Source organism: Conger conger, chromosome 10, assembly GCF_963514075.1.
Source record: "Conger conger chromosome 10, fConCon1.1, whole genome shotgun sequence".
NCBI classification, from domain to species: Eukaryota; Metazoa; Chordata; class Actinopteri; order Anguilliformes; family Congridae; genus Conger; species Conger conger.
In genome coordinates, this window is record NC_083769.1 from 17,770,375 (window position 1) to 17,794,587 (window position 24,213).

At 43.4% G+C, this 24,213-nt stretch overlaps 1 protein-coding gene across 1 annotated transcript in view; it reads right to left on the reverse strand.

Moving 5' to 3' along the window:
* Positions 1 to 24,213, reverse strand: part of LOC133138811 (receptor-type tyrosine-protein phosphatase gamma-like) — a 291,164-nt gene that overhangs the window by 73,068 nt on the left and 193,883 nt on the right. Inside the window, exon 5 of the mRNA XM_061257886.1 lies at positions 2,131 to 2,226. Within this exon, the coding sequence (XP_061113870.1) occupies positions 2,131 to 2,226 (96 nt within the window). The remainder of the gene's footprint in view (positions 1 to 2,130; positions 2,227 to 24,213) is intronic.

The window sequence follows — 24,213 nt, forward strand, 5'->3', positions numbered from 1 at the left end:
CTTCCCCCCGCTCAGCGCCCGCTCGCCGGCATTCATAATTAAAAGCGCCGAGCCCGCCTCGTCAGCCGCGGTTTCGGCTTTCCTCGGCGTCTCCTAAAGCGCCGTCGCGCTTGGCTCGCGGTGACGGCTTTATCCCCCGGTGCGGTGAGATCGGCTATCCGGCCCCGCCGACAAAGGCGAAAGGCTACGGCAGGGCTTGCCCTGGCGACACGACGATAACAACCCAAACAAGAGCGCCGCACCATCAACCAGATGTCATAAAAACGCCTGAAAAAACTCAAAACATTATTATTTTCCACCTCTGTCGGCCCCGAACAACCCTTTTGAACAGTGGTTGCCCTGGGATATACGGATACAGCGCATACTCCAGCACAGAATCCAGCAGAGAAGTACGAACGCGAATAACCGATCTGAGCGTATTCACACCGACAGCTGCCGTTTCACATAAAATTAGTTCAGAAGGATATGTGTCAGATGCAATTGTTTATGCTTCGTTATTCTGTCTAACAAACTGGTCATTAAATCTCAGCTCCCTCAGCACCGAGGGACGGCAAAAATGGGGTTCAAAAACCAGCGTGAATACCGCTGACCACAATGCAGTGCTGCCCAACAGATGTCATTAATGCGAAAAACATCCTTTAATGGAGCACTTCTTCCCTTTTTTCTGGTTTGTGAAAATTACTTGTCAACTCTGCTCCCAGGGACTACAATGCCCCATTTTGGGTTTTTTTTATTCTGTAATGAGCATGCTGCACAAAGAAAGCCATACAATTCATAACTGCGACCTTGAATTTAGAGGGAAAATGGAAAAGGCTGCCATTCTGTTAATGACAATGACATTTTTATGACATGTGACCAAAGATACGGTTTTCATGCAGGGCTTTGTGCGGCAAGCAGTACTCAAAGGCAAAACAGATGAAATGGCCTTCCTTGAATCTGATGAATGTCCCTTGCTGCTGCCATTACAGTATACTAGTCTTAAATAAGAAAAAACAGTAGCACCCATGTAATCGTGGGGCGACATGGCTCAGGCAGTAAGAGCAGTCGTCTGGCAGTCGGAGGGTTGCCAGTTCGATCCCCCGCCCGGGCTGTGTCGAAGTGTCCCTGAGCAAGACACCTAACCCCCAAATGCTCCTGACTAGCTGGTCAGCGCCTTGCATGGCAGGTGAATGAGAAGCATCAATTGTACAGCGCTTTGGATAAAGGTGCTATATAAATGCCAACCATTTACCATTTAATCAGTCGCACACCTAAAAAAGGAGGCAATAATACTTCAACTTTAATATATGCTTTAATGTTGGAATATGTAGATCTGGTTCTTGCTTTCCAGTGTAGCTCATTTAAAGATCAACAGCAGAATGGCCAGGGAAACCTGGAGAAATGGAAGAGAGTGACTCGAGGGGAGAAGAACAGAACCAACAAAATGGCCGCCCCGGTACTGTATTCCTTTAATGAGGCCCCAGTAGTAAGCATTACAACGTCATGCAGGAGTGGCATGGCAGGTTTTAGAAATGGGTGCCGTGCCCTGGCGTTGCGATTCACAAAGAGAGGGTAACAGGGTGTGCAAAAGACCACTCATGCAGTCACCACTGAGTGCCCATTAAATTCAGAATAATTAGGAATTGGGCAGATTAAAGTAATAATGCCTTAATTCTGTTGCCCAATTTAAAGTGTATGAGAGCAAAAGAAATTCTATCCAAATGATTACAGATGCTTGTTTTTTACGTTTTTTTTCCTTCCTTGCAAAATAATTGTTTTCATAGTAGCAGATGGTACTTTTCCTTGATTTAATTTATTTCTTAATTTAATCATATTTCAAGGAGGATTGATGAAGTTTTCTTCACAAACTGCATATCTTATGGAATCAAGACATGGCAACAACAACAACAACAACAACAACAACAACAACAATAATAATAATACCACTATTATATACATAACATCTTGGTTGGTAAAAGTGTTGTCCAAAGTGCTTTACAAAAAAGTGGCTAGAATACAAAATGAATATAAAACAAGGTAAACCATGGAATTTGAATGAACTAAATATTAAATAACATTAACAATTACAATAGAATTCAAAGTAAAGTAAAAAACTAAAAGTTAGTAAAGTACAATTCAGGTGAATCATACCTGGAAGAACACAGCCATGGCTGCGATTATTCTCTTCTGCCTGATGGCTGCGCTGATGCTGTCAAAGTCATCTGAGTTATACAGGTAGATCTGCATCTGGAACACAGAAACAGAAATCACATGAACTTTTAGTGCTGCATTTACAGTAAACTACAGGATTTCCACAGGACCAAACCATGTTCAAGCTGTTGATCACGCACTGACATGTCTGTTTATCATCATGCACAAAACAATTCCAAATCCAGAGTATGTTTTTATTCATGGCTCAGCTTTGCTTCCTGACGGTGAGCTCTGCTTAAAGGACTTCCTTGATGCAGCAATATTTTCCCTGAAACACATAATTATTTTGGCACCTTTATTGTGCTTCATTTACTGTAAACATTATATCTCAGTTTGCAATTGGTTTTACACAATGCTTCAAAATGTAGTGGCTATCAAATGACCTGCATTTTAAAAATCGTTCTAACTGAAGTGGATGGCGAAGTCCACACCACAACTGTAACGACAATGACAGCGACAAAGGATATCGTTGGGATCACTTTCAGAGCGTTTTTTTCCAGCTGCATGAACAATAAAACACTCCCGTTTGGTTAAAATCAAACCAAATTAACAGGGCGTCAAGCAAAATGACAGATGACATAGGCAATGGGCTATTTACAGAACGTTACCGTTCATTAGTGTTAATCGTAATAGTTATGGTTATAGTTATAGTTCTTGCCGTGGATGGGCCTTAACTCGTCTGATGTACCTGTGTGTAACTGAAGTAACATAAAACGGAAGTCAGTGGTCTGGACCTCAGGCACTGGCACCAGACCAAAAATGGCACTAATCAGACTCTTACAGTTAAGCAAGGGTGTTTTAGCAAAATTACCCAGAAAGGAATCAGCAAAAGCAAAAAAGAAGAGAAGAAACGTTCTTGTTGAATTGTTGGCTTATTTTTCTACAGAACACCTTCAGCAGTATCTGGCTCTCGATAGCTGTGAGATTGGCCAAGCTCAGCGGCTAACGAGACGGGGAGCCGGGCGGAATAGCAGAAGCACCTCCGTCACGGGCCGGCGACATCTTTCTGTGCCCCTGCAAGTGAACTGTGAGAGGGAGGAACTCCAGAGACTTCCTCAATCTCTGCAGAGCGAGTCATTAAAACGCAGCATTGGGCCAAAGGAGGAATGCTGCGCCTGACTGCAGCTCTCCTCGCCGGGGATGATAACTGGAATATGTGAACGCTCGTCATCGTCTGCGCACAGATGCATATGCACACACGCACACGCAGTGAGTCACACGAACACACGCAACACAGTAACGCACAAAATCAGACAGAGAAGATTACGAATGTTCTAGCAACATCTGCCTCCCCCCTCACCCCACTCACACACACTCACACACGCGTACACACTGAGTCACACAAACACACAGAGCACAATAAGACACAAAATCAGACACAGAAGATTATGAATGCTCTAGCACAAGGGTCAGCAACCCTGGTCCTGGAGAGCCGCAGGGTGTGCTGGCTTTCGTCTCCACCTTAAAATAAGCAACCGATTCAGACCCAAGAAACCAGGTGAGGTGAGTTAACTGTGCAATCAACGGCTTTCATTGATCAATTAATGCCAAGTAACAACGAACGCCAGCACACCCTGTGGCTCTCAAGGACCTGGGTTGCTGACCCCTGCTCTAGCACCATCTGCCCCCCCCTCACTCACTCTCACACACTCACACACGCACACAGCCACACACACAGCCACATAACACAAACGCCTCCCCCCCTCCCTCCTCCCACTGCCGAAATGAGGGAGGGAGAGCAGCCTACGCTTATCCCACCGCAAAGTGCCACGCCGCAGGGTTTAGGGTGCTCCGCGCTCCTGTCTGAGGGCCTCCAGCGCCTTTAATCAAGCGATAAAGCACTCTGCTGCCTGTGGCATGTGTGTACCGGGATAATCTCTAACATGGCACAGAGCGAACTCTATCTGCACGCATTAAGCACGGCAGACATGTTCAAACACAGAACACGCAGCACCGTGGCAGGGCCAGACACTCAGCAACCCCAGCCACGAAGCGACACGCTCCCGCCGTAATCTCTTAAACTACTGGCAAATCCACAACATCCGACCGTGGCGTAATCCGCGCGGCGACGGAGACACGGACCCGATGGTCTCGGCGAAAGCCAGGAGGATTTAGTTTGCGCAGTCAGCCATTGGGAACACAACGCGTTCTACGAGGGCCATTTCAACGAGATACGTTGACATGAAATTGCTCCGGGGGGCGAAATGGTGGGACCTGCCAGATTGGATCAGAGACACTGCTGCTATAAAACCACTCTGGCTACATTAATCCACTGTCCCCAAAGTCTTGAATACATACGTAAATACACGACATCAGCTTCTCTGATGTTCCTACAATTATTCTTCATTGCAAGGCTTCATCTCTTAGGTGAGCAGAGACAAATGCTTCCCTGTGCATTGTCTGCAGAGAGAGCTGCAGCTAGGCCGACACCCATCCCAAATAAACTAGATTTCACTATCAAGCACCTTCTGTGGTACTAGTCCCAAAAAATGCATTTCTGGAATTTAGATAACATTTGGAGCAAGCAACATTTTTCAATAGGACAGTGAGAAATATTTGCTCATGAAGAACCTTCATGGGAAAGGTTAAGATCTGGCCACTGGACATTCCTGCTAGAAACATATGTGTATCCTCAAGAAGTGGCTAGTGCCCTCTGTACTACCGACTTTGACACAAAAACCAACCTGACCAATGCCATTCTACAGCACGTTACACGGGGTTAAATGTTCAAACACAATAGCTTGTTGGCTATCACAGTAAATGCGCGATCGCGTTAAGCAAACACCTCGTTAGCGACGCCTAACTTGGCAGTGCATAAATAAGAAATGAGGCTTTTGCGTCCCGGCGCCGTGTGGTTCCGTGCACCCCAGCGGATCAGCACTCTGCCCACATCCAGCTGCGGGGCGGAATGACAGCGCCGTGACGCGTCCCGCATCAGCATTCAGAGGAACCATCCGGAAGGACGCAAGCGGAATGTCAACGTGACCGCCGGCCTCCAGCAGGAGCCCACCGGTAGGTCCAGACGAGGGTGCGCGAAGGAACACTCAGCGTTTACAAAAACAAAAAAAAACACCGCGCTTATTCGGTTTGTTGGTTATTTTCCGCTGTGGTTGTTTCTCTTTAATCAGATTAGAGCAGGCTGGGTGCGCTGTTGAAGGCATAATTGGCTGAATCATATGGACTCTCCATGCTCAGGGATGACACATTATGCTAAGTGGCCAACATGCTAGTGTTTTTCCTGCGAGCGCGCCAGTCGGTTATACAGCTGCAATGAAAATAAAGGGTTTCTGAGGCACCGGCGGCCATTCCGACATTTATTATCAGCTCTAATAAGGCAGAGGGGCTTCATAACATATTGCTTTACTGCAGAGGATACTACAGATCAACGCGGCCCGTTCAATTAGACAGGTCTCCGCTACTGACCAGGGAGTGTGGTCTCAATGCATTAACATAAGTAGGTAAAAAACAAATCAACCGTGCTGGCTGCTAATGTCCCTGGGGTGAAAACTGCCAGTATTTTACTGTCATCATTGACCTGTAACATGCTGGACTCTGAGAGGTGATTTCTGCTGCCTTAGCTTGTGCTGGTGTAGTAAACTGCACTAAAGGAGAGCTAGTGTGGCTTATAGGAGGGTGTAGTGCACTAAAGGAGAGCTAGTGCGGATCACAGGAGGGTGTAGTGCACTAAAGGAGAGCTAGTGTGGATCAGAGGAGGGTGTAGTGGACTAAAGGAGAGCAGGTGTGGATCACAGGAGGGTGTAGTGCACTAAAGGAGAGCTAGTGTGGATCACAGGAGGCTGTAGTGCACTAAAGGAGAGCTAGTGTCGATCACAAGAGGCTGTAGTGCACTAAAGGAGAGCTAATGTCGATCACAGGAGGGTGTAGTGCACTAAAGGAGAGCTAGTGTGGATCACAGGAGGCTGTAGTGCACCAAAGGAGAGCTAGTGTGGCTCACAGGAGGGTGTAGTGCACTAAAGGAGAGCTAGTGTGGATTACAGGAGGGTGTAGTGGACGAAAGGAGAGCTAGTGTGGATCAGAGGAGGGTGTAGTGCACTAAAGGAGAGCTAGTGTGGATCAGAGGAGGGTGTAGTGCACTAAAGGAGAGCTAGTGTCGATCACAGGAGGCTGTAGTGCACTAAAGGAGAGCTAGTGTGGATTACAGGAGGGTGTAGTGGACGAAAGGAGAGCTAGTGTGGATCAGAGGAGGGTGTAGTGCACTAAAGGAGAGCTAGTGTGGATCAGAGGAGGGTGTAGTGCACTAAAGGAGAGCTAGTGTGGATCACAGGAGGGTGTAGTGGACTAAAGGAGAGCTAGTGTGGATCACAGGAGGGTGTAGTGCACTAAAGGAGAGCTAGTGTGGATCACAGGAGGGTGTAGTGCACTAAAGGAGAGCTAGTGTGGATCAGAGGAGGGTGTAGTGCACTAAAGGAGAGCTAGTGTGGATCACAGGAGGGTGTAGTGCACTAAAGGAGAGCTAGTGTGGATCAGAGGAGGGTGTAGTGCACTAAATGAGAGCTAGTGTGGATTACAGGAGGGTGTAGTGCACTAAAGGAGAGCTAGTGTGGATCACAGGAGGGTGTAGTGCACTAAAGGAGAGCTAGTGTGGATCACAGGAGGGTGTAGTGCACTAAAGGAGAGCTAGTGTGGATCAGAGGAGGGTGTAGTGCACTAAAGGAGAGCTAGTGTGGATCACAGGAGGGTGTAGTGCACTAAAGGAGAGCTAGTGTGGATCTCACGCTAATAACAACTGGAAACCTTAAAGGTGCTGCCTAACAATAGTTATTTTGGAGCCAAACGATTTTGAAAGATTTGCAAGCTGTCATGATTTTTAAAAAACATTTTTTACATCTCCTATTATTAACATTTTAATAAAATGCCAAGCTCATTTCTGACCTCCATCAGCTGTCTTTCCATGTGTTGGCATTTTCTTATACCATTTTCAATTATCCCTGAGTGCACAAAATGGGTTTTTGAATATTACATCAGTTTCTCATAAATATTAATCAATAAATAGAAAAAAAAGTGATTAGATAAATTACAGCTTTGACGTCTGTACCTCTGTGTATGCAGATGAAGGCTATTGGAAAAGGGAGACGTGGATTCTTGGTTCCTTGACAAGCCTTTTAGAAAGATGCAGTCTGTCCAGGGCTATCGGATTCCTGCTGCGTCTCTCCCGATGCGTGCCGCGCGCCCAATGGGGTCGAGAAGCCGGCGGCAGCGGTATCAATAAACATGTTGCGTTCGGCGGTCATAAATCACGGTTCTGATTACTCTTCCTCATCGATTCCCTCACCAATGACTGGAATTACTCAGGCACTGACAGACTGCTCAGGCTCCAGAGCTTGCATTCGCATCGCATGCAGCCAGTGGCTAAAGACCTTTCCAACAACTCTGGAACTAAAGTGCTGAATCACAATACTCACCGCTGTCGACATCATTACAAAGCCTTCAATAGAGCAATATATATTCAAAGAAGAGAGCGGTCTCTCGCACTTCCATTTACAAAATTGACCTTCCATGGCTGCGCAAAACTGCATCCCTCATCCCAAATGCCTCCTAATGAAATTCAGAAGCGAAAAGTTGAAGAAAGGCTCGAAGTGGTGTCAAACAGCAGCTGGCCTACGGACTACAGCCCACACATAATGGGCATGTATTAGCATAAAGTAAACAAAATTTTACGAAATAAAAGCTCGTTATCACTTTAACTATACGGCATGAAGTACGCACAATACAATTATTGGCATGAAATGATGAAGATGATGATGATGATGATTATTATTATTATAATTGTAAAATGACACCTATCCAAACCTGTTATGACTGCCTACAACAGCTAATGACCAATGACATAACACTGTTATAATGTATGCAACACATTTAAGACAGAATTAACTGCCACTATATGCTGTACACTAAGAGAGTGCCATGACATTAAGCATAAGCAATAATACTAAAAGCTTTTATGTTTAATTACATACATAGCATTGAATCTGAACTGTCAAATGAACTGTGAATTGCACATTGTGTAACACTTATATTATTTCAAAAACAAAGCACACAATATATTGGAGTTCAACTGAAATTACACTGATATCCCAACCTACTCAAGGGCAGCAGAAGTCCCATGAGATGAATAAACCAGGAGCCATTCGCACTTCAGAAACACCACATACAGTATGCAGACAAAAACACAGGCCTCATGAGGGCCTGGCTGTAAACCAATACTACAGCCATAATACCAGATACTAACATTTACCAAAACATAATATACACTCAGTGAGCACTTCATAGTATTTATTAGACTTGTTTTTTAGACCTCTACTGCTGTAGCCTATACATTTAAAGTTATGATGCATTGTGTGTTCAGAGATTCTCTTCTGCACACCACTGTTGTAATGTGCGGTTATTTGCTTTATTCTCACCTTTCTGTCAGCTTTGACCAGTCTGGCCATTGTCCTCTGATGTCTCTCATTAACAAGTCGTTTCTGAACTGCTGCTCACTGGATTTTTTTGTTTTTTTTGGTTGATGGTTGATGTGAAGGTCCTGACCCGTATCTACATGATTGTATGCACTGCACTGCTGCCACACAATTGGCTGACTAGACAATCACATTAATAAGTAGGTGTAATAAAGTAAAATAAAGTGCTCGGTGAGTGTATACTGTATGTCTTCTGTCCACATGTGGCAGGGATGTATGGCTTCACCCTTGTCCAACGTCATTGATTACCTCAGAATTTTATTTCCAGTTTGAACTCAAACTGGAGTCGTACTATGCCATGCTGTTTGCTCAGTAGTTTTCACGAAAATTCAAATTTTTCTGTAATACATTTTAATATATGCAAGAACTTTGTCTTCAATTACCTCTATATTGTGGATACCTTGTACATACTGAATTCAGTCACATCAAGATCCAGAAAGAAGTCAACAAAGCAACTCGTTGGAATATCCATCCCATTAACTCTGTAAGTAATCATGCTCATTTCTCTTTGAATTCCCTCCTCTCCCTCTGTTGTGTGCACTGAGGGTAATGTGTTTTGTTACATCTCCTCCACCATTTACTGGTAATTATACCTGCGATAAATGTAGATGGCATGCTAGGCTGGTGAAGAAAATGTGCAAATTGGAAGCTCATATCTAGTCTCTTCACTGTATTAGAGCAGTGAATATTTATTTGATTCCTTTTTGGCCCAGTGCTAGCTCTCGGCCCTCTATTATTGCCCCAGTGGCATCCAATCAGCAGGATGACTTTGTCACAGTAAGAGGGAAGCGTAGAGGAAAGAAAAACAGGCCCATGGTACCCCTCAACCATCACATTTCAACTATCTAACCTGTTCGTCACACTTGACAACACCCTGGTCGAGGAACGGAAAGCAGGAAAAGCTCTGATCATTGCCTCTGATTCCATAGTTCAACACGTGTAAGCGATAAAACCACCCAACTGTAGTCAATTGCATTCTTTGTGATAGTGACTGGAATCAAGGAAGAGTGCTGGCTAAAGGTATACACTCAGTGAGCACTTTATTTGTTATTTATTAGACTTGCTTTATTAGACTTCTGCTGCTGTTGCCTATCTGCTTTGAGGTTTGACGCGTTGTGTATGCAGAGATGCTCTTCTGCATACCACTATTGTAATGTGTGGTCATTTGCATAACTGTCACCTTTCTTTCAGCTTCTGGCCCTTTTCTACTGACCTCTCTCATTAACAATGCATTTTTTTGTTTTTCACACCATTCTCTGCTAACTCTAGAGACTGTTGAGCGTGAAAATCCCATGAGATCAGCAGTTTCATAGATACTCAAACCACCCTGTTTGGCACCAATTATCATACCACGGTCAAAGTCATATTTCTTCCCCATTCTTAAAAACAGCTGAACCTCTTGGCCATGTCTGAATGCTTTTATGCATTTTGTTGCAACCACATGATTCGCTGATTAGATATTTCCATTAACAAGCTGGTGTATAGGTCTACCGAATAAGGCGTTCACTGCGTATTATCCCAAATTTTAATTTTGAGTCTGATTGCTTAATGGCTAAGACCCACTCAATATTGAGCTCTGAGAAAGGACATTGTGGATTGTATAAGTGGTGTAGAACAAATAACTTGGGTTATAGAGACAGTTGGCAAACTTTCTGTGGAAGACCTGATGACCCATCACAAGAGGGCAACATTATTTTATCTAGCAAAAAAGCAAACATATTCAGATGTTGGTTAAAAATGGCCTCCCAGCCATATGCATTTGCAGAATCACCTTCTCCCTTTCATAGATGTAAGCTGCGACAAAGTGGTGGTATCAGGTCACTTTAACCTCCACTTCAAAAATGTAGAATGGATTTTGGTTTTACACAAAATCCAGTTATTGTTATTGTAGTCATACACTAGACCTGGTCTTAAATTTGGGTATGAACTGGCAAAGCTGCGTAAAGCTTTACGTAGCTGCCCTAACAAAAACATTTAATAAAAAAGTTATCAAAAAGAGGCATGCACCCTTGTATACTGACCACACGCAGGCTCCTAAACAAAGGTTCTGTCGACTGGAATGCAAAAGAGATTGCACTAAATTGTGGATATTCCTCTTGGCCAAGAGTGTAGGTTCTTATAACCATACCATTTCCAAAGATAGGTCTTCTTTTTCCAAACTTATACCAGAACATAAGAATAAATCCTGGTTTCTCTTAAAAACAATCACTGAACTAACTAATAACTAGTCAGTATTGCCAGCTGTACTGACAATATTGAACTGTCTCCGACACACACAAAACAGCTAACAATCCCATGCCTCAGAGCAAACTAATCATTTTGGTCTTTGAAATCAATCACCTGCCTACTAGACCCCATACCCGCAATGTTATTGAGCTAGTGTCTGATCCTTCACAAACCAAGTCTGGAAATAATACATTGTTATCAGTATATGTTCGTTACATACTTTAAGATGGCAGAAATCAACCCACTTTACATTAGTGTCCTACAGACCTGTCTAACTGTAGACCTGTTTCAAATCTCCCATTTCTATCAAAGAGCCTTGGGAAATGTGTAACGCAATAGCGTTGTTTTTTTCTAAAGGCTAACAATGTGTATGTGAAGTTTTAATCTAGGTTTAATAAGCACAATAACACTTAAGACAGCCCTTGCCTCAGTAATGAATGTTTTGTTTCTCTCCCTGGTGGCTATACCTCTATTATAGTCCTACTTGGTGTAAGTGCTAACTTTGATACTATAGACCACCATATTTTCCTATGTAGGCTCGAACAATCAGTTGGTTTCACTGAGCAAAGTTTAGTTTAGTTTAGTTTAAATCTCTGATAGATGTATTGTTTCAAGGGCAAACAGTGAGTCCTCTGAATGTCCAAGGGTTAACTGGAGTACCACAAGGATCTTTTCTGGGTTCTTTGCACTTTACCTACATGCCTCCCCTTAGGGAGATTATACACAGTGGTGTTAACTACCACTACTATGCCGATGACATGCAACTTCAAAATTGCCCAGCTTGCCAAACTAGAGGCATGTCTTAAATACAGAGATATCGTCTCTATTTCAGCCAATGCAGTTGACCTGGTGTGATCACTGATTCAGATTTCACATTCAGAGCTGTATCTCTTTTCAGGCCCATATTCACAATATCCCAAGAATGGCATTATTTCACCCGAGAAACACATATAAAATTAACAAAGATGTCCCTGCAGGATGCTGAAAAAATGGTTCATGCCTTTGTAACCTCTCGGGTGGATTACTGTAATGTTTCTTTGCCTGGTTGCACTAATTCATCTTTGAAACGTCTGCCACTAAAGGGTACTTACAAGAACTACGAAAGGTGAACACATCAGCCCAGTGCTTGGATGTCTTGTAAATGTAGAATTGACTATACTGTAAGATTCTGCTCCTAACGTGCATTAAATGGTTCAGCTCCAGAATATCTTAGACTTATTGACCTTTACTCTCCTCCAAGATTGCTTCACTCAGAAAGTGCTTTTTTGCTTTTATGAAAAATCCAAGTATATGTAAAATTACAATGCGAGACAGAGCCTTCTCTTACAGACCTCCTGTCTTAAGGAATAATCTCCCTTTGCATGTTTGAGCTTCAGACAGATTCACTGCCTAAGTCTCGTCTCAAAAGTTACCTCTTTAGTCAATCCTTTTGTGAAAGACAGGAGGGTAAATCAGGAAAATAGAGCAGTTACGTAAGCTGAGCTGACTGCTGTTGCCCTACCGCTGCACCGCCCCCCTCACTGTGCCCTTCCCCCCCTCTAGGCCCATCCCTTCCTTTTCCACTTTCTCCCCCCTTACGGACTCTGATGTTTCTCAACTCCTGCTCTGCCACCACCCTACAACCTGTGCCCTTGACCCTATCCCCTCTTCTCTTCTCCAAACTATCACACCCGACATTCTCCCATTTGTCACCTCCCTTGTCAACTCCTCCCTGTCTTCCGGCTGTTTTCCGGCATCCTCCAAGAGGGCCCACATCACTCCGCTGCTAAAAAAGCCTACCCTGGATCCCTCCATCATCCAGAACTACCGCCCGGTATCTCTTCTTCCTTTCCTTTCTAAAACTATAGAACGAGCCGCTTCTACTCAACTTTCTTCCTTCTTTTCTAACAACAACCTGCTAGACCCCCATCAGTCTGGCTTCAGATCGGGCCACTCGACAGAGACTGCGCTCCTCTCCGTCAGTGAGTCACTTCATGCCGCACGAGCAGCCTCCCTCTCCTCTATCCTCATTCTTCTAGATCTCTCTGCTGCCTTCGACACTGTGGATCACTCCATCCTCCTGTCTGCCCTGTCAGCAACGGGCATCTGTGGCACAGCCCTGGACTGGATTGAGTCCTACCTCTCTGGTCGCTCCTTCCAGGTTGCCTGGGCTGGTTCGGTATCGACACCTCGGCCCCTCGCCACAGGAGTTCCCCAGGGCTCAGTCCTTGGCCCGCTTCTTTTTTCTCTCTACACTCGCTCCCTTGGCCCTGTGATCACTGCACATGGGCTATCCTACCACTGCTATGCGGACGATACCCAACTCTTCGTCTCGTTCCCACCGTCTGATACGCAGGTCTCAGCCCATATCTCTGCTTGCCTGAGGGACATCCAGAGCTGGATGGACAACCACCATCTAAAGCTCAACCCAGGTAAAACTGAAATGATATTCATCCCTGCTAATACCGCTCCCCATCTGGATCTCTCCATTTCTCTCGGGGATACCACACTCACGCCGTCACCCAGTGCAAGGAACCTCGGCGTGGTGATGGACAGCAGACTGTCCCTTTCCGAGAACATTGCGGCGGTGACCCGGTCTTGCAGGTTCTTCCTCTACAACATACGGAGAATCCGCCCCTTTCTCACCCCCTACTCGACCCAGCTCCTGGTCCAAGCGATGGTTCTGTCCCGCCTGGACTACTGCAATTCCCTCTTGGCTGGCCTCCCAGCGTCCGCCATCAGACCCCTCCAACTCATCCAGAATGCAGCAGCTCGTCTGGTCTTCAACCTTCCCAAATACTCACACGTCACCCCCCTGCTTACTTCCCTCCACTGGCTGCCTGTCATGGCTCGCATCAAATTCAAAACATTGGTGCTAGCCTTCCAAGCAGTTAAAGGGTCTTCCCCAGCTTATCTGCAAAAAATCATCAGACCCTACACCCCTGCCAGACCTCTTCGTTCAGCCTCCACAGGCCGCTTGGCACCTCCCCCTCTCAGACCCTCCACCTCACGCTCACGACTACTGTCTGTTCTGGCTCCACGGTGGTGGAACGAACTCCCCGTTGAGGTCAGAACTATAGAATCTCTCCCCACCTTCAAGCGCAAGCTGAAGACGCACCTCTTCAAGCAGCACCTCTCCCCATCCCTCCCTACCTCCCTGTGAACCTTAATTGTTGTCTCTGTGACTTGCTTTGTGTATCTGTATTTTTAGTTGGCTAGGTAAGCAGTGTTTGGATAGTTAACTTTGGTGACTTTTGCTCTGTTTGTTTGTTTGTTTCTTTGTTCAAAAAAAAAAAAAAAAAAAAAAAATGGCCCTTGTCCTTACCTTTGTTGTACAGGTAGCAGTTGAAATTGTACTTACCTCTAGGGTCTTTCAGCGAACTTATCCCTGGTTATGGGTATGCACTTTGTTGTACGTCGCTCTGGATAAGAGCGTCTGCCAAATGCCAATAATGTAATGTAATGCGAGCGCTCAGGTTTGCTGTTTAGTGCCTTGTTGGGGTACTGTCAGTTTATGAAAGGGGTGCACAACGCCGGTCCTGGAGGGTCCGAGCTGCATGCAGGTTTTCATTCCAACCAATCACCTTAGTTTTAGTTTTCTAACAATTCTATAAACTATGCTGGGTCACTCTTGTACTTGACCACAGCAAACTCTTTAGGATACACTTGCAGTCTGCAGCTATAGCTGGTACTCATACAAATGACAGCGCAAGATATGATTGAGCTAATGAAGTAATTAAGAGCAGAAGCTGGCACAAAATCGTGAAACGGATCGGCCGTTGTTCTGCACCTCTGGTTTAGGATGACTCTCAAGGTTATGAACACCCCCGTTCTTCACATCGTTAACTGTCCTTTATTTATTTATTTGAGTTAGCTAATGTGCTAATTTTCATCCGTAGTCCCAAACCTGCTTGTCTTTGGACTGTGGGAGGAAACCGGAGTACCCTAAGGAAACCCACGCAGACACGTGGAGAACATGCAAATTCCACACAGAAAGGCCCGGGCGGGGCTCGAACCCATGACCTTCTTGTTGTGAGGCAACAGTGCTACCCACTGCGCTGTGCCGCCCCCCACGGAGGCACCGTGCCGGGTGGTGCTCCTCAGTTTGGATGAGCACTGCTCTTCAGCAGCCAACACAGCCATCAAGAAGCAATCCTTTGAGGCGCTCCCGCCTTCCTGGTGTTGAGCCCATACTCAGGCTACCTCAAGGTCACTGTATAAAAGGAGCCTCTTCCTCTGGATTGATGCAAAAGCACAATGTGCCTGGAGGTCCTCCTGACAATGTAACAATGTCCATGAAGTGCCACTGCAGTGCCTTGTTTACGTGCCAATAGTTTGAAATCAGCTTGTTCGGACTCTTCCTGCTTTGACGGCACGTGACAATATTCAAGCTGCTTGCACGGATGTGTTAACTATTATGACAATTCTAGATCAAATGGAACTTGCAAACATCACAATGTGAGAACTATATGTTAAATGAATGACAAGCTTTTACAGGTTTCGTTGTATGCTATCATCACGTAACTTGCGAGCTACGCCGCTGAAATCAATCTCTAAATTCAATAGGCGTTGTTTGATGCTGTCAACTTACAACATCAAGGAGAGGAAAAAAAACAAACTCTTAAATCAGATCAACTGATTTTCCTTGCAAAACAAACACGCCACCATATTTTCCCTATGCAAGTCAGCAGCCTGAAGCACGTACTTCTGCCTAAGAATAATTTGTTTTCAAGGAGTATCCCTGCCATTCCTTCAATACAATTTCAATTTAAAAATGCACGTCATTTAGGATCGGCAGCTCTTTGAAATGGAATGTATCGAAAATGCATCCATCAACTCTCAGACGACACCTATCTGCAGTCCAATTCTGTTTTTTCATCCACTGACAGAGCATTCTCCTTCATTTATTCCAGACAACAATTGATGGTTTTGTGCCTGTATGGATTCATTGTAAACTGTGCAAAATATAGACTACATCAGTGTGTTCCAGGAGGGTACACTTACACCCAGTCACTGAAACGTCATGTCACATTCCTTCCTCTCACATGGTTTAGCCTCTCGCACTCCGACTGACACATTTGATCACTAACAGTACAATCAGTCAGGTGATTAGTGAATGGCTACAGTGAGCCCACAAAGATGCTGATGGTAATGCCATGCCAAATAATTTTGGGTCACGTGCCCAACATAACCTGATATCCCACCATCCATCCATGATCTAACCCACTTATCTGGGGCTGGGGCCCATTAGGGATGCCAAAAAATCCTGTGTACTGAAAAATTGTACCGGAAACAGCTGATGGTTCAGACTGAAGCACATTCTTTTATTTAAAAAAAGTACAGACAATTACCTTGTGGAATATTAAAAAGCCCAAAAAACCTGCAAATCAAAGTTCTAATAGCCAGGTGACTAATACAATCCTGAGAGCTCACTAATTCATTCGACGAGACATCATCTCCCTGCAGAAATCTTGGCCAGTGCAAACAGGCCCATTGAAGGAGAAACCCACCACTTAAATGGAAGTCTTAAGTGTGGATTTTTTTTCAATTGTCAGACTGTTTAACAGTTTAACAGTTGCCACAGTTTAACAATGATGGGAATATGACCATTTTATTTTATTGGGCATTTCATATCATAAAATGGGTTGTTTAAGCCCTGGATGCTGATATCTTTAGAATGCACTTCACCATGACTGTTTCTAACTGCCACTGGAAAAGGAAAACAGTGCTATCTGATGATCACTATGTTGGCTAAATCATAGACACAATATGACCTGTAGCCCATCCCAACATGCACTGGGCATGATAAATAAGACACCCTGGACAGGATTCCACGCCAGGGCACACACCACCCACCCACAGGCAATTTAGATTCTGCAGTTACCCTAACCTGCATTGTATTTGACTGGTGGAGGAAACCAGAGCACCTGGAGGAAACCCTGCTGTAAAATTCAGCTATGCCAGCTTGACCATCTAAAAGATTTAAGCTGGTCAAGCTGGTCATAAGCTGGTCAACCAGAATGGCGAAGCTGGTCATAAACGTGGTCTAGCTGGGTATGAGCAGGTCAACCAATGAGTGCTGGTGGCTTGTCTGAGCTTTTTTACAAACATAGCTTGAGCTGGTCAAACCATTTCAAGCTGGGAACTGGTCTTAACAGGTCACCCAGCTAAACCATGTCGAGCTGGGAGCTGGTCTGAGCTGGTCAACTAGCTACTAGCTTGAGCTGCTTTTTTTTCAGCAGGGAACCCATTTGAGGAGAAAATGCAAACACATAATGGCCCCAGCAGGCATTCGAACCGAAGTCCTTCTTGCTGTGCTGCCCACTGCACTATGGGCAGGGACACTTTGCACTCTGATGTCCCTGCCCATATACAGCCGCTGGAGGCATATTGTCACTGTACAAGCAGCTTTGTACAAGATGTTCCTCACTGCCATGCACAGGAAGGGACACTGGAAGGTCGTTTGGAAGTGCAGCGAATCAACACGTGATCTAGTTACATCTATAAAAGAATACATTTTCATTTTAATATACATTTGACTGATATGTAGGATGTTTTCTGACTCAAGAGCTCTCCGTGAGCTAGCTACAGTAGTTAATCATTATCATAATGCAACACCTGCTTAAAAACTTTGTTTTTCTTTAGCTGTCAGACTGTAATCCCCCACGGGGGTGAAGGTCGGGTTTCCTGAGTGACGCACAAATGCTTAGAGATATACATGCTACTTTCTTCACAGACGGACGGCGGGGGGGGGGGGTGAAATGCGAAATTACTTTGATGCCCACAAAGGCAGTTATCTCCGAAGGCACCTGTCTCCCTGGGCAACAAGTAGGCGGCTGCCTTCGAAGCAAAGAACACCCATTACGATGTTCTGACTCCGTTCGGGTCATCCGTTTCCTTCCTGTAAGGCATCCTTCCAACACCATATCATTCTAATGTCTGTCCTGCACCGCTCTATGATTTGTTCTCATCTTTAGTAATTCCCACCCACCCTTTATCTCAAATACATACAGTACGTCCGCTATCACCAGCCACTTTTCTCACCGAGCTGCTACTCTCTCCGCGTTTTGACACTTCTATTGCGAAGGGCACTGCAGCGAGTTAAATCGGATTGATTCGATTGATTTAGTCATCAGAGGAAATGGGACGTAAAGAGAGTAACACCGACCACTTCAGTACCGTCCATGATGATGCAAAGTGTCGATTCTGTATTCGGCAGGGAGTTTAACAGTGGCTCTCGTGAAGCTTTAGTCTGACAAAACAAAGCATAGGTTTTTGTTTATTCAGAATACACACAGGTTGGTCTAATTTGCATCACAAGGCATGACCTGTTAAAAATTCAGCCCTCGGTAAGCCACAGCCAGGAGTCCCGTGGCACTTGTACATAATTACTAGAGAGAAACATTGGGAGAAGCATCAACTCTTAGCAAACATGCTGTGACTCCCATTAAGTGTAAGTAGCTTGTGTTGATGACTGCACAAATGCTTATCCTATACTTGACATATACAAAGTGTGTACAGGTATATACAGCTTTTGTGGGAGTTTTTTGAGCAAGTTTCTGTGTGTGTGCATGGTTGGGTGCGTACATATTTGTATGCGTGTGTTTTTTCAGTTTATTTGTGCAAGTTTGTACGTGTTTGTGGTTATTAAAAAGGGCTTCATTAATCCACATTTTTATACACAAACAGGCATATTTTTCAGTGTAATGTCTTCAATTTAATTATGGCGAGCTGGGGTAGAACAAAAATTGAGGTTATGCATACTTAATTTTGCACAGGCGTGACACGTCGGTGAATTATGAGTACAAACACACAGAGCGCTCAGAGGGGCACAAACACACCTCCGTCGCCCTGTGCGTCATTTTTCATCGTATTAGCTTTGAGCAAGTGAGCCTGTTTATTGATTTCCACACTTTATTCCTTTAAAACAACAGATGTCAACGTCAGGCCGGAGATAAACGGCTGGCCGGGCCACGGTGGATCACTATCTAAAGATTTCCTCTCTCTGCTCCCAGTTTGCCCTCAGCCTCACCTCTGTTTTTCTTTCCTTTTTCATAAGCTGCTACAACTTTCACAAAAGCTAAATAAGCCAGTTTCCTTATGAGCCCTTCCTCCATTATACCAGAACAAACACCAGAACCTGACCTAAAATCCCGCAAATACGCACCGTAATGAATGGTATCGAAGGAAGCGCATTTCACTTCAAAGGGTGCCTCAACAGGGCTTTCGACACTGGCTTTAGATAACAAAATGATAACAAAAAAAAGAGAGAGAGGAAGCATGGTGTGTTCATAAGACAACGTGAAATAAAACCAGGAAGAAAGCACGGCTGTACCCCCCTCTCGCCGCAGTTGAAATGGAAGTGACATTTTCGCAGATTAATCAAATAACACACAATGCATTAGAGAGGCCCCAGCTCCTCCTTTCACTACTGTTCCCACACACATCCACCGTAATATACAGGGCTGCTGTGTAACAGAACAACCGTGTGCCCTTGCAGCTGTAAACTGATAGCATTTCAGAGTAAACTCTTCTGTATTTCTGTATTTTACTCTAAAATATATTTGAAATTAAACCTGCAAGCAGGGTTGAGGGGGGCAAGCAGTCCAGCAGGGCAGGGTCACCATGGCAACTTGATTGGATAAAAGTGTGGCACTGATAGCAAAACTTTGTCCATTGACTAAAGATGTAACTGAGATATGAGCTGACATCCTGTTTAGCTTGTTTGCCTTTGATAAGGCTGTGATGGATTAATGTTTTTGAAAATAAAATCATCAAAAAATCGAAATCAGAGAAGTTTTTTGAGGGTTGGCCTGAAGATGTGCCAAGTTTGGTGAAGATTGGACAAAATATGTTGGTGTTGAAATGTTAGTTAACATTTTGATCCATTTGCCTTTGAGTTATTTTCATGATGCAGACCAATTGGATCCCTGCTATTCCCTGTATTGGATTAAGACTAAGTCTTGTAAAGCAGTCAGATTTTATTGAGTGGAAGAACACATTTATTTAAGTTAGACTTATGATTTCTGAGAAAATATTAATATTTAAAAGCACACAATAGAACAGAGTATCTAATTGCAGAAAACACATTTTCAGGATAAGACAGTACATATTTGTAAATGGCAAGTATGACACATTTGATCTGATATAAAATCAAAAAGACATGGTTCATGAATTCTTGGTATGTCAAACACATTATCAACGATTCATTTTTTAGTTCAGCCGCCTTCGGGCCCTTTAAAGTGTTAGCAGTTCAAAAACCTCCAACAAAATTCACATAAAAGTGAATGTATTATCAAAACATAGTACAGTCTACCTGATCAGACCACACGGAAGCCTACTTTGTGACAGGTCTCCGAAAGTACAATGATGATCCTGCCAGAACACAATTTCAAACTCTACTGCTGTCAGAGCCTGTTAAAAGAGATTGGAAGGGAGCGGTAGAGGAGGGGGAGAATAAACGTCAAGTATTCAGACACACGTGATTTGATATTTCCATTAAACGCCAAACTGCAGCCGGCTTCCGTGTCCTTGTATAGCCGGCAACAACAAACTCATCCGTCTCGGAGACGGATTCAATTCCTCCGCAGACCGTCTCAGTGGAGATAGGCAGAAATTAAGGTCGATGTCCGTGTGAGGCGGCTCGATTCAGATTCAGATTAAGAGTCATGAAATTGAGATGTGGGTTAAGTACATTACGGCCAGGGAGCGGGCTCCGCGTTGGCCGATTCCACGTGGGGGTACGGCGCGGAGTCTAAATGCAGATCCGCGCAATAAAATGTAATGTAAAAGGCAGCGCATTTACATAATAAGGATGGAGCCGTCTGCACTGACAGCAGTCTGAGTGGCGAATGGAGGAAAAGTGTAAAGGAGGGATAAACTCATGAATATGGACGAGTGAAAATGCCCCCCCCCGCCACGCTCTTCCTTTGGAGCTGGGTTTAAGTGATGTTTAAATTCAAGGACAGGACATGAATCACGTCTCTTCAGAACACGGATCGGATTACATTCATTAGTGAGCGCTATAATAAGAAACCATAGATACATCTGTTTGCCAGGGACCAGGTCCAATTCATAAATTATGAAGTATGAAAATAAACAGACTTTTCTCACCGGAGTTAACTGCCAATTTTTATTTGTGATCCCTGCCCTGGGCAGGTATATATAAAAAAAGCATATAAAAAAAACATTCTAAGAAAAAAATAGTACATCAAGATGAAAAAGGGATGATGATCACACAAACATATATTTATATGTATTTCACAGACCCATTTGACCAGGCAAAAACAGACTCTGAAGCCCCCAGGATATAGAGCATGTTAACTGGGATGATAAATCGCAGCAATGAGGTGTAATGTGATTTAAACAGTGCTAGATACAGTGCTTTGGTTAATGCAATATAAGCACCCTCAATGATATCCTTTTCCCGGCCACTGTTTTTCTGTTGTTTATTTCTGACCTTGAGGCATTGTAATAGGTAATATTTAACAATATTGTTGTGTGAAGTATATACTTTTGTTCAAGAAAGAAGCCTGGTAAGAGCATTATATGTTTCTATGTGTTATATGACGCATAAGATAGTGACATTTTTGCTCCAGTTTGTTTAAGCATAGCATCAGCAAGGCTGAAAGTGTGGATCTATACTGTTTTTCATATAAAAAAATAACGTTTTTGTAGCAATGTTGATTCAATGTGTTCGTAAATGTGTCCTTTATATGTTGCTTTAAACTAGCCTTTGTTGGGTGCAACTTTCCCACCACATATTCAAAATGGAGAACATATAATGAGTTACAGACCTAGAGCTGTGTCTGACCTGTGTTTGATGCCTACATATGAGTCTATATTACAATCGCATTGTTGGTTGTCTCTAGGCAGTCTTCTTTCTCCAAATACACTATTGCTAGATTATCTTCCAAGAAAAATAAAATAAATAGTGTTGTTTCCAATGGAACTCTGGTCTTTGGAGTATGAAAACTCATACTCCACATACATACAGGATGACTTCTGTGACTATAGCGACCACATGAGTCACTACATCCACCAAAACTGAAAACTTACAGATAGGTAGTTTAATGAAACATTGAAAACACTACAAAGAGGCCAGCTCCAACACTGACAGAGTTGCAGAACTCACTGGCTGAATTTTAAGAAACAGCTTGGAGCTTAACAATCTATTCAGAACTTCACATATTTTGGACTGGCTAAAAGGAAGCTTTTGTAAATAAGAAACACAAAACATTCTTTCATTTTCTGAATGTTGAATGTATTGTCTTTTGTGAAGGGAATATTTCGTTGCATTTTAAGGTGCACAGAACAAAGTGTGAAAAGAAGGTTCATGGGGGGGATACTTTAGAAAGGCACCATACTTTCTAGGCTGGACCCTAAGCACAAAGGAATTTCAGATTTACTTTAGAATCTCCTGAACAAGCTCACAAAACGGAAAAGCTTCCTGGAAAAAATGAAAAACAATGCATAGATGTGAATGATTAATGAATAAATAAGTATGTAATACAGGGGTATACCGTAGCAGTCATCAGTTACCTCTGAAGCTCTAATGGAATGCAGCTGGAGGAGATGGTACAAAGCCAATAGCATCATGCATTAAAAACAGCTCTAATTCACTCAATAAAGCCCCCACAAATCCACCATGTCAGCATCTGCAACAGACAAAATGTCACACTGCTTTACACCAAGACTTGATCAGATCATTCTCTTCATTTCCTTTTTCCTTTTTATTTGATTATTTTCCGGGTAGTGGCCAACTCAGCACAGTTACAGTAAACATGTTACACTGACCACTGAATTCATTTGTTATTCCCTGATATACAAAATGTCTTCCTCGCTGGTCCCTGTATTTCAGTAAACCACCCTGATGTGTGAATGATTTCAGCTTCACAAAGTAAACACACACTGCATGCTAGGGCAAACCGAGATGTCACATCTAGGGCTAATTGATGCGGCGCTCAGTCTCGGCATCTAATGTCACATCCATAAATATATAAATATACATTATTTTCCAAATAAAAGAAACATCACATGAAAAAAAGATGATGGGCTACATTTTGTTTACAGCAGAAGCGTAGACTCCCCTGGGGGCGAATGAAACTGCTAATTTCCTCCTCTGCAAAAACAACATTTTTCACCTCCACTGGGTTTTAGGTTTGATAGTATCTGCAGTAAACCTGTTTGAATCAACATGGGTTAGGCAGAGAAACAGGCTGTGTGTCAATAAAACAATCAGCACTGTGCAAGTTTGATGTTGAACAATGAGTTTGCATTTCAACCAATTCAGGCCACCTTTAAACACTAATGCTGTTGCATTGTGCTATTTTGGTGGTTTCTGTACCCATGTGGACGTATGAATGTTGAACGTATTGTATGGAGCAGAGATCTAATCAGATAAAACTAAGAAAGAGTATGTACACTTGCCAAGATTTAGTAAATACATCTAAATAAAGTAAAATCTTGAAGATACGTTTCTACATTAGCTTGCACCAATTGAACCATTTGAATTGTTACTTATATTACTGTTAAATTGTTTTTAAATTGGCTAGTCCTGTTTTGCAGAGTAAGCCTTTGTTTAAATGAACTAATAACCAAACCAGCCGCAATTGGAATTGGGACAGTTTTTTGAATGTGTTTTCCGAACATTCTTTTCTGTGACTGGCAATCTTTGCTTTCCTTTGCAAACTGGTTTTATTTTGCTCTTTCTTTACAGCTGAAAAGATTTTGGAGCTCATTAGTGATGCTCAATCTTAAGGTAAACTACCCAACAGGATTACACAGAGATGTGCCAAAATGTGTGTAACAGAAAAACATGCACAGAACTGATACAGAGATGTTTGTAAAAGAGAGTAGAAGCAACACATTTTGCCCTTTGTTCATTTTTGTTCACTCTCCTCATTAAAACCTTCAGCAGCAAAAGCCCTGAAACAGTCAAAATGTGTGTCCTCTACTCTGCTTCATCGGTCGATAAGCATCTGGGTAAATATTTATTTGTGCGTGTACTTTATACTGTTGCATATATTAGAGTGCATACTGTGTAAGTGTGCTAAGCGGATGTTCCTAAATAAACTATTAAACTGCACTATTTTACATTACATTACATTATTGGCATTTGGCAGACGCTCTTATCCAGAGCGACGTACAACAAAGTGCATACCCATAACCAGGGGTAAGTGCGCTGAAGGACTCTAGAGGGAAGTACAATTTCAATTGCTACCCGTACAACAAAGATAAGGACCAGGGCCAATTTAACAAAGCAAAAGTGACCAAACTTAACTATCCAAATACTGCTTACCTAGCCAACTAAAAATACCAAAACACTACATAAATCACA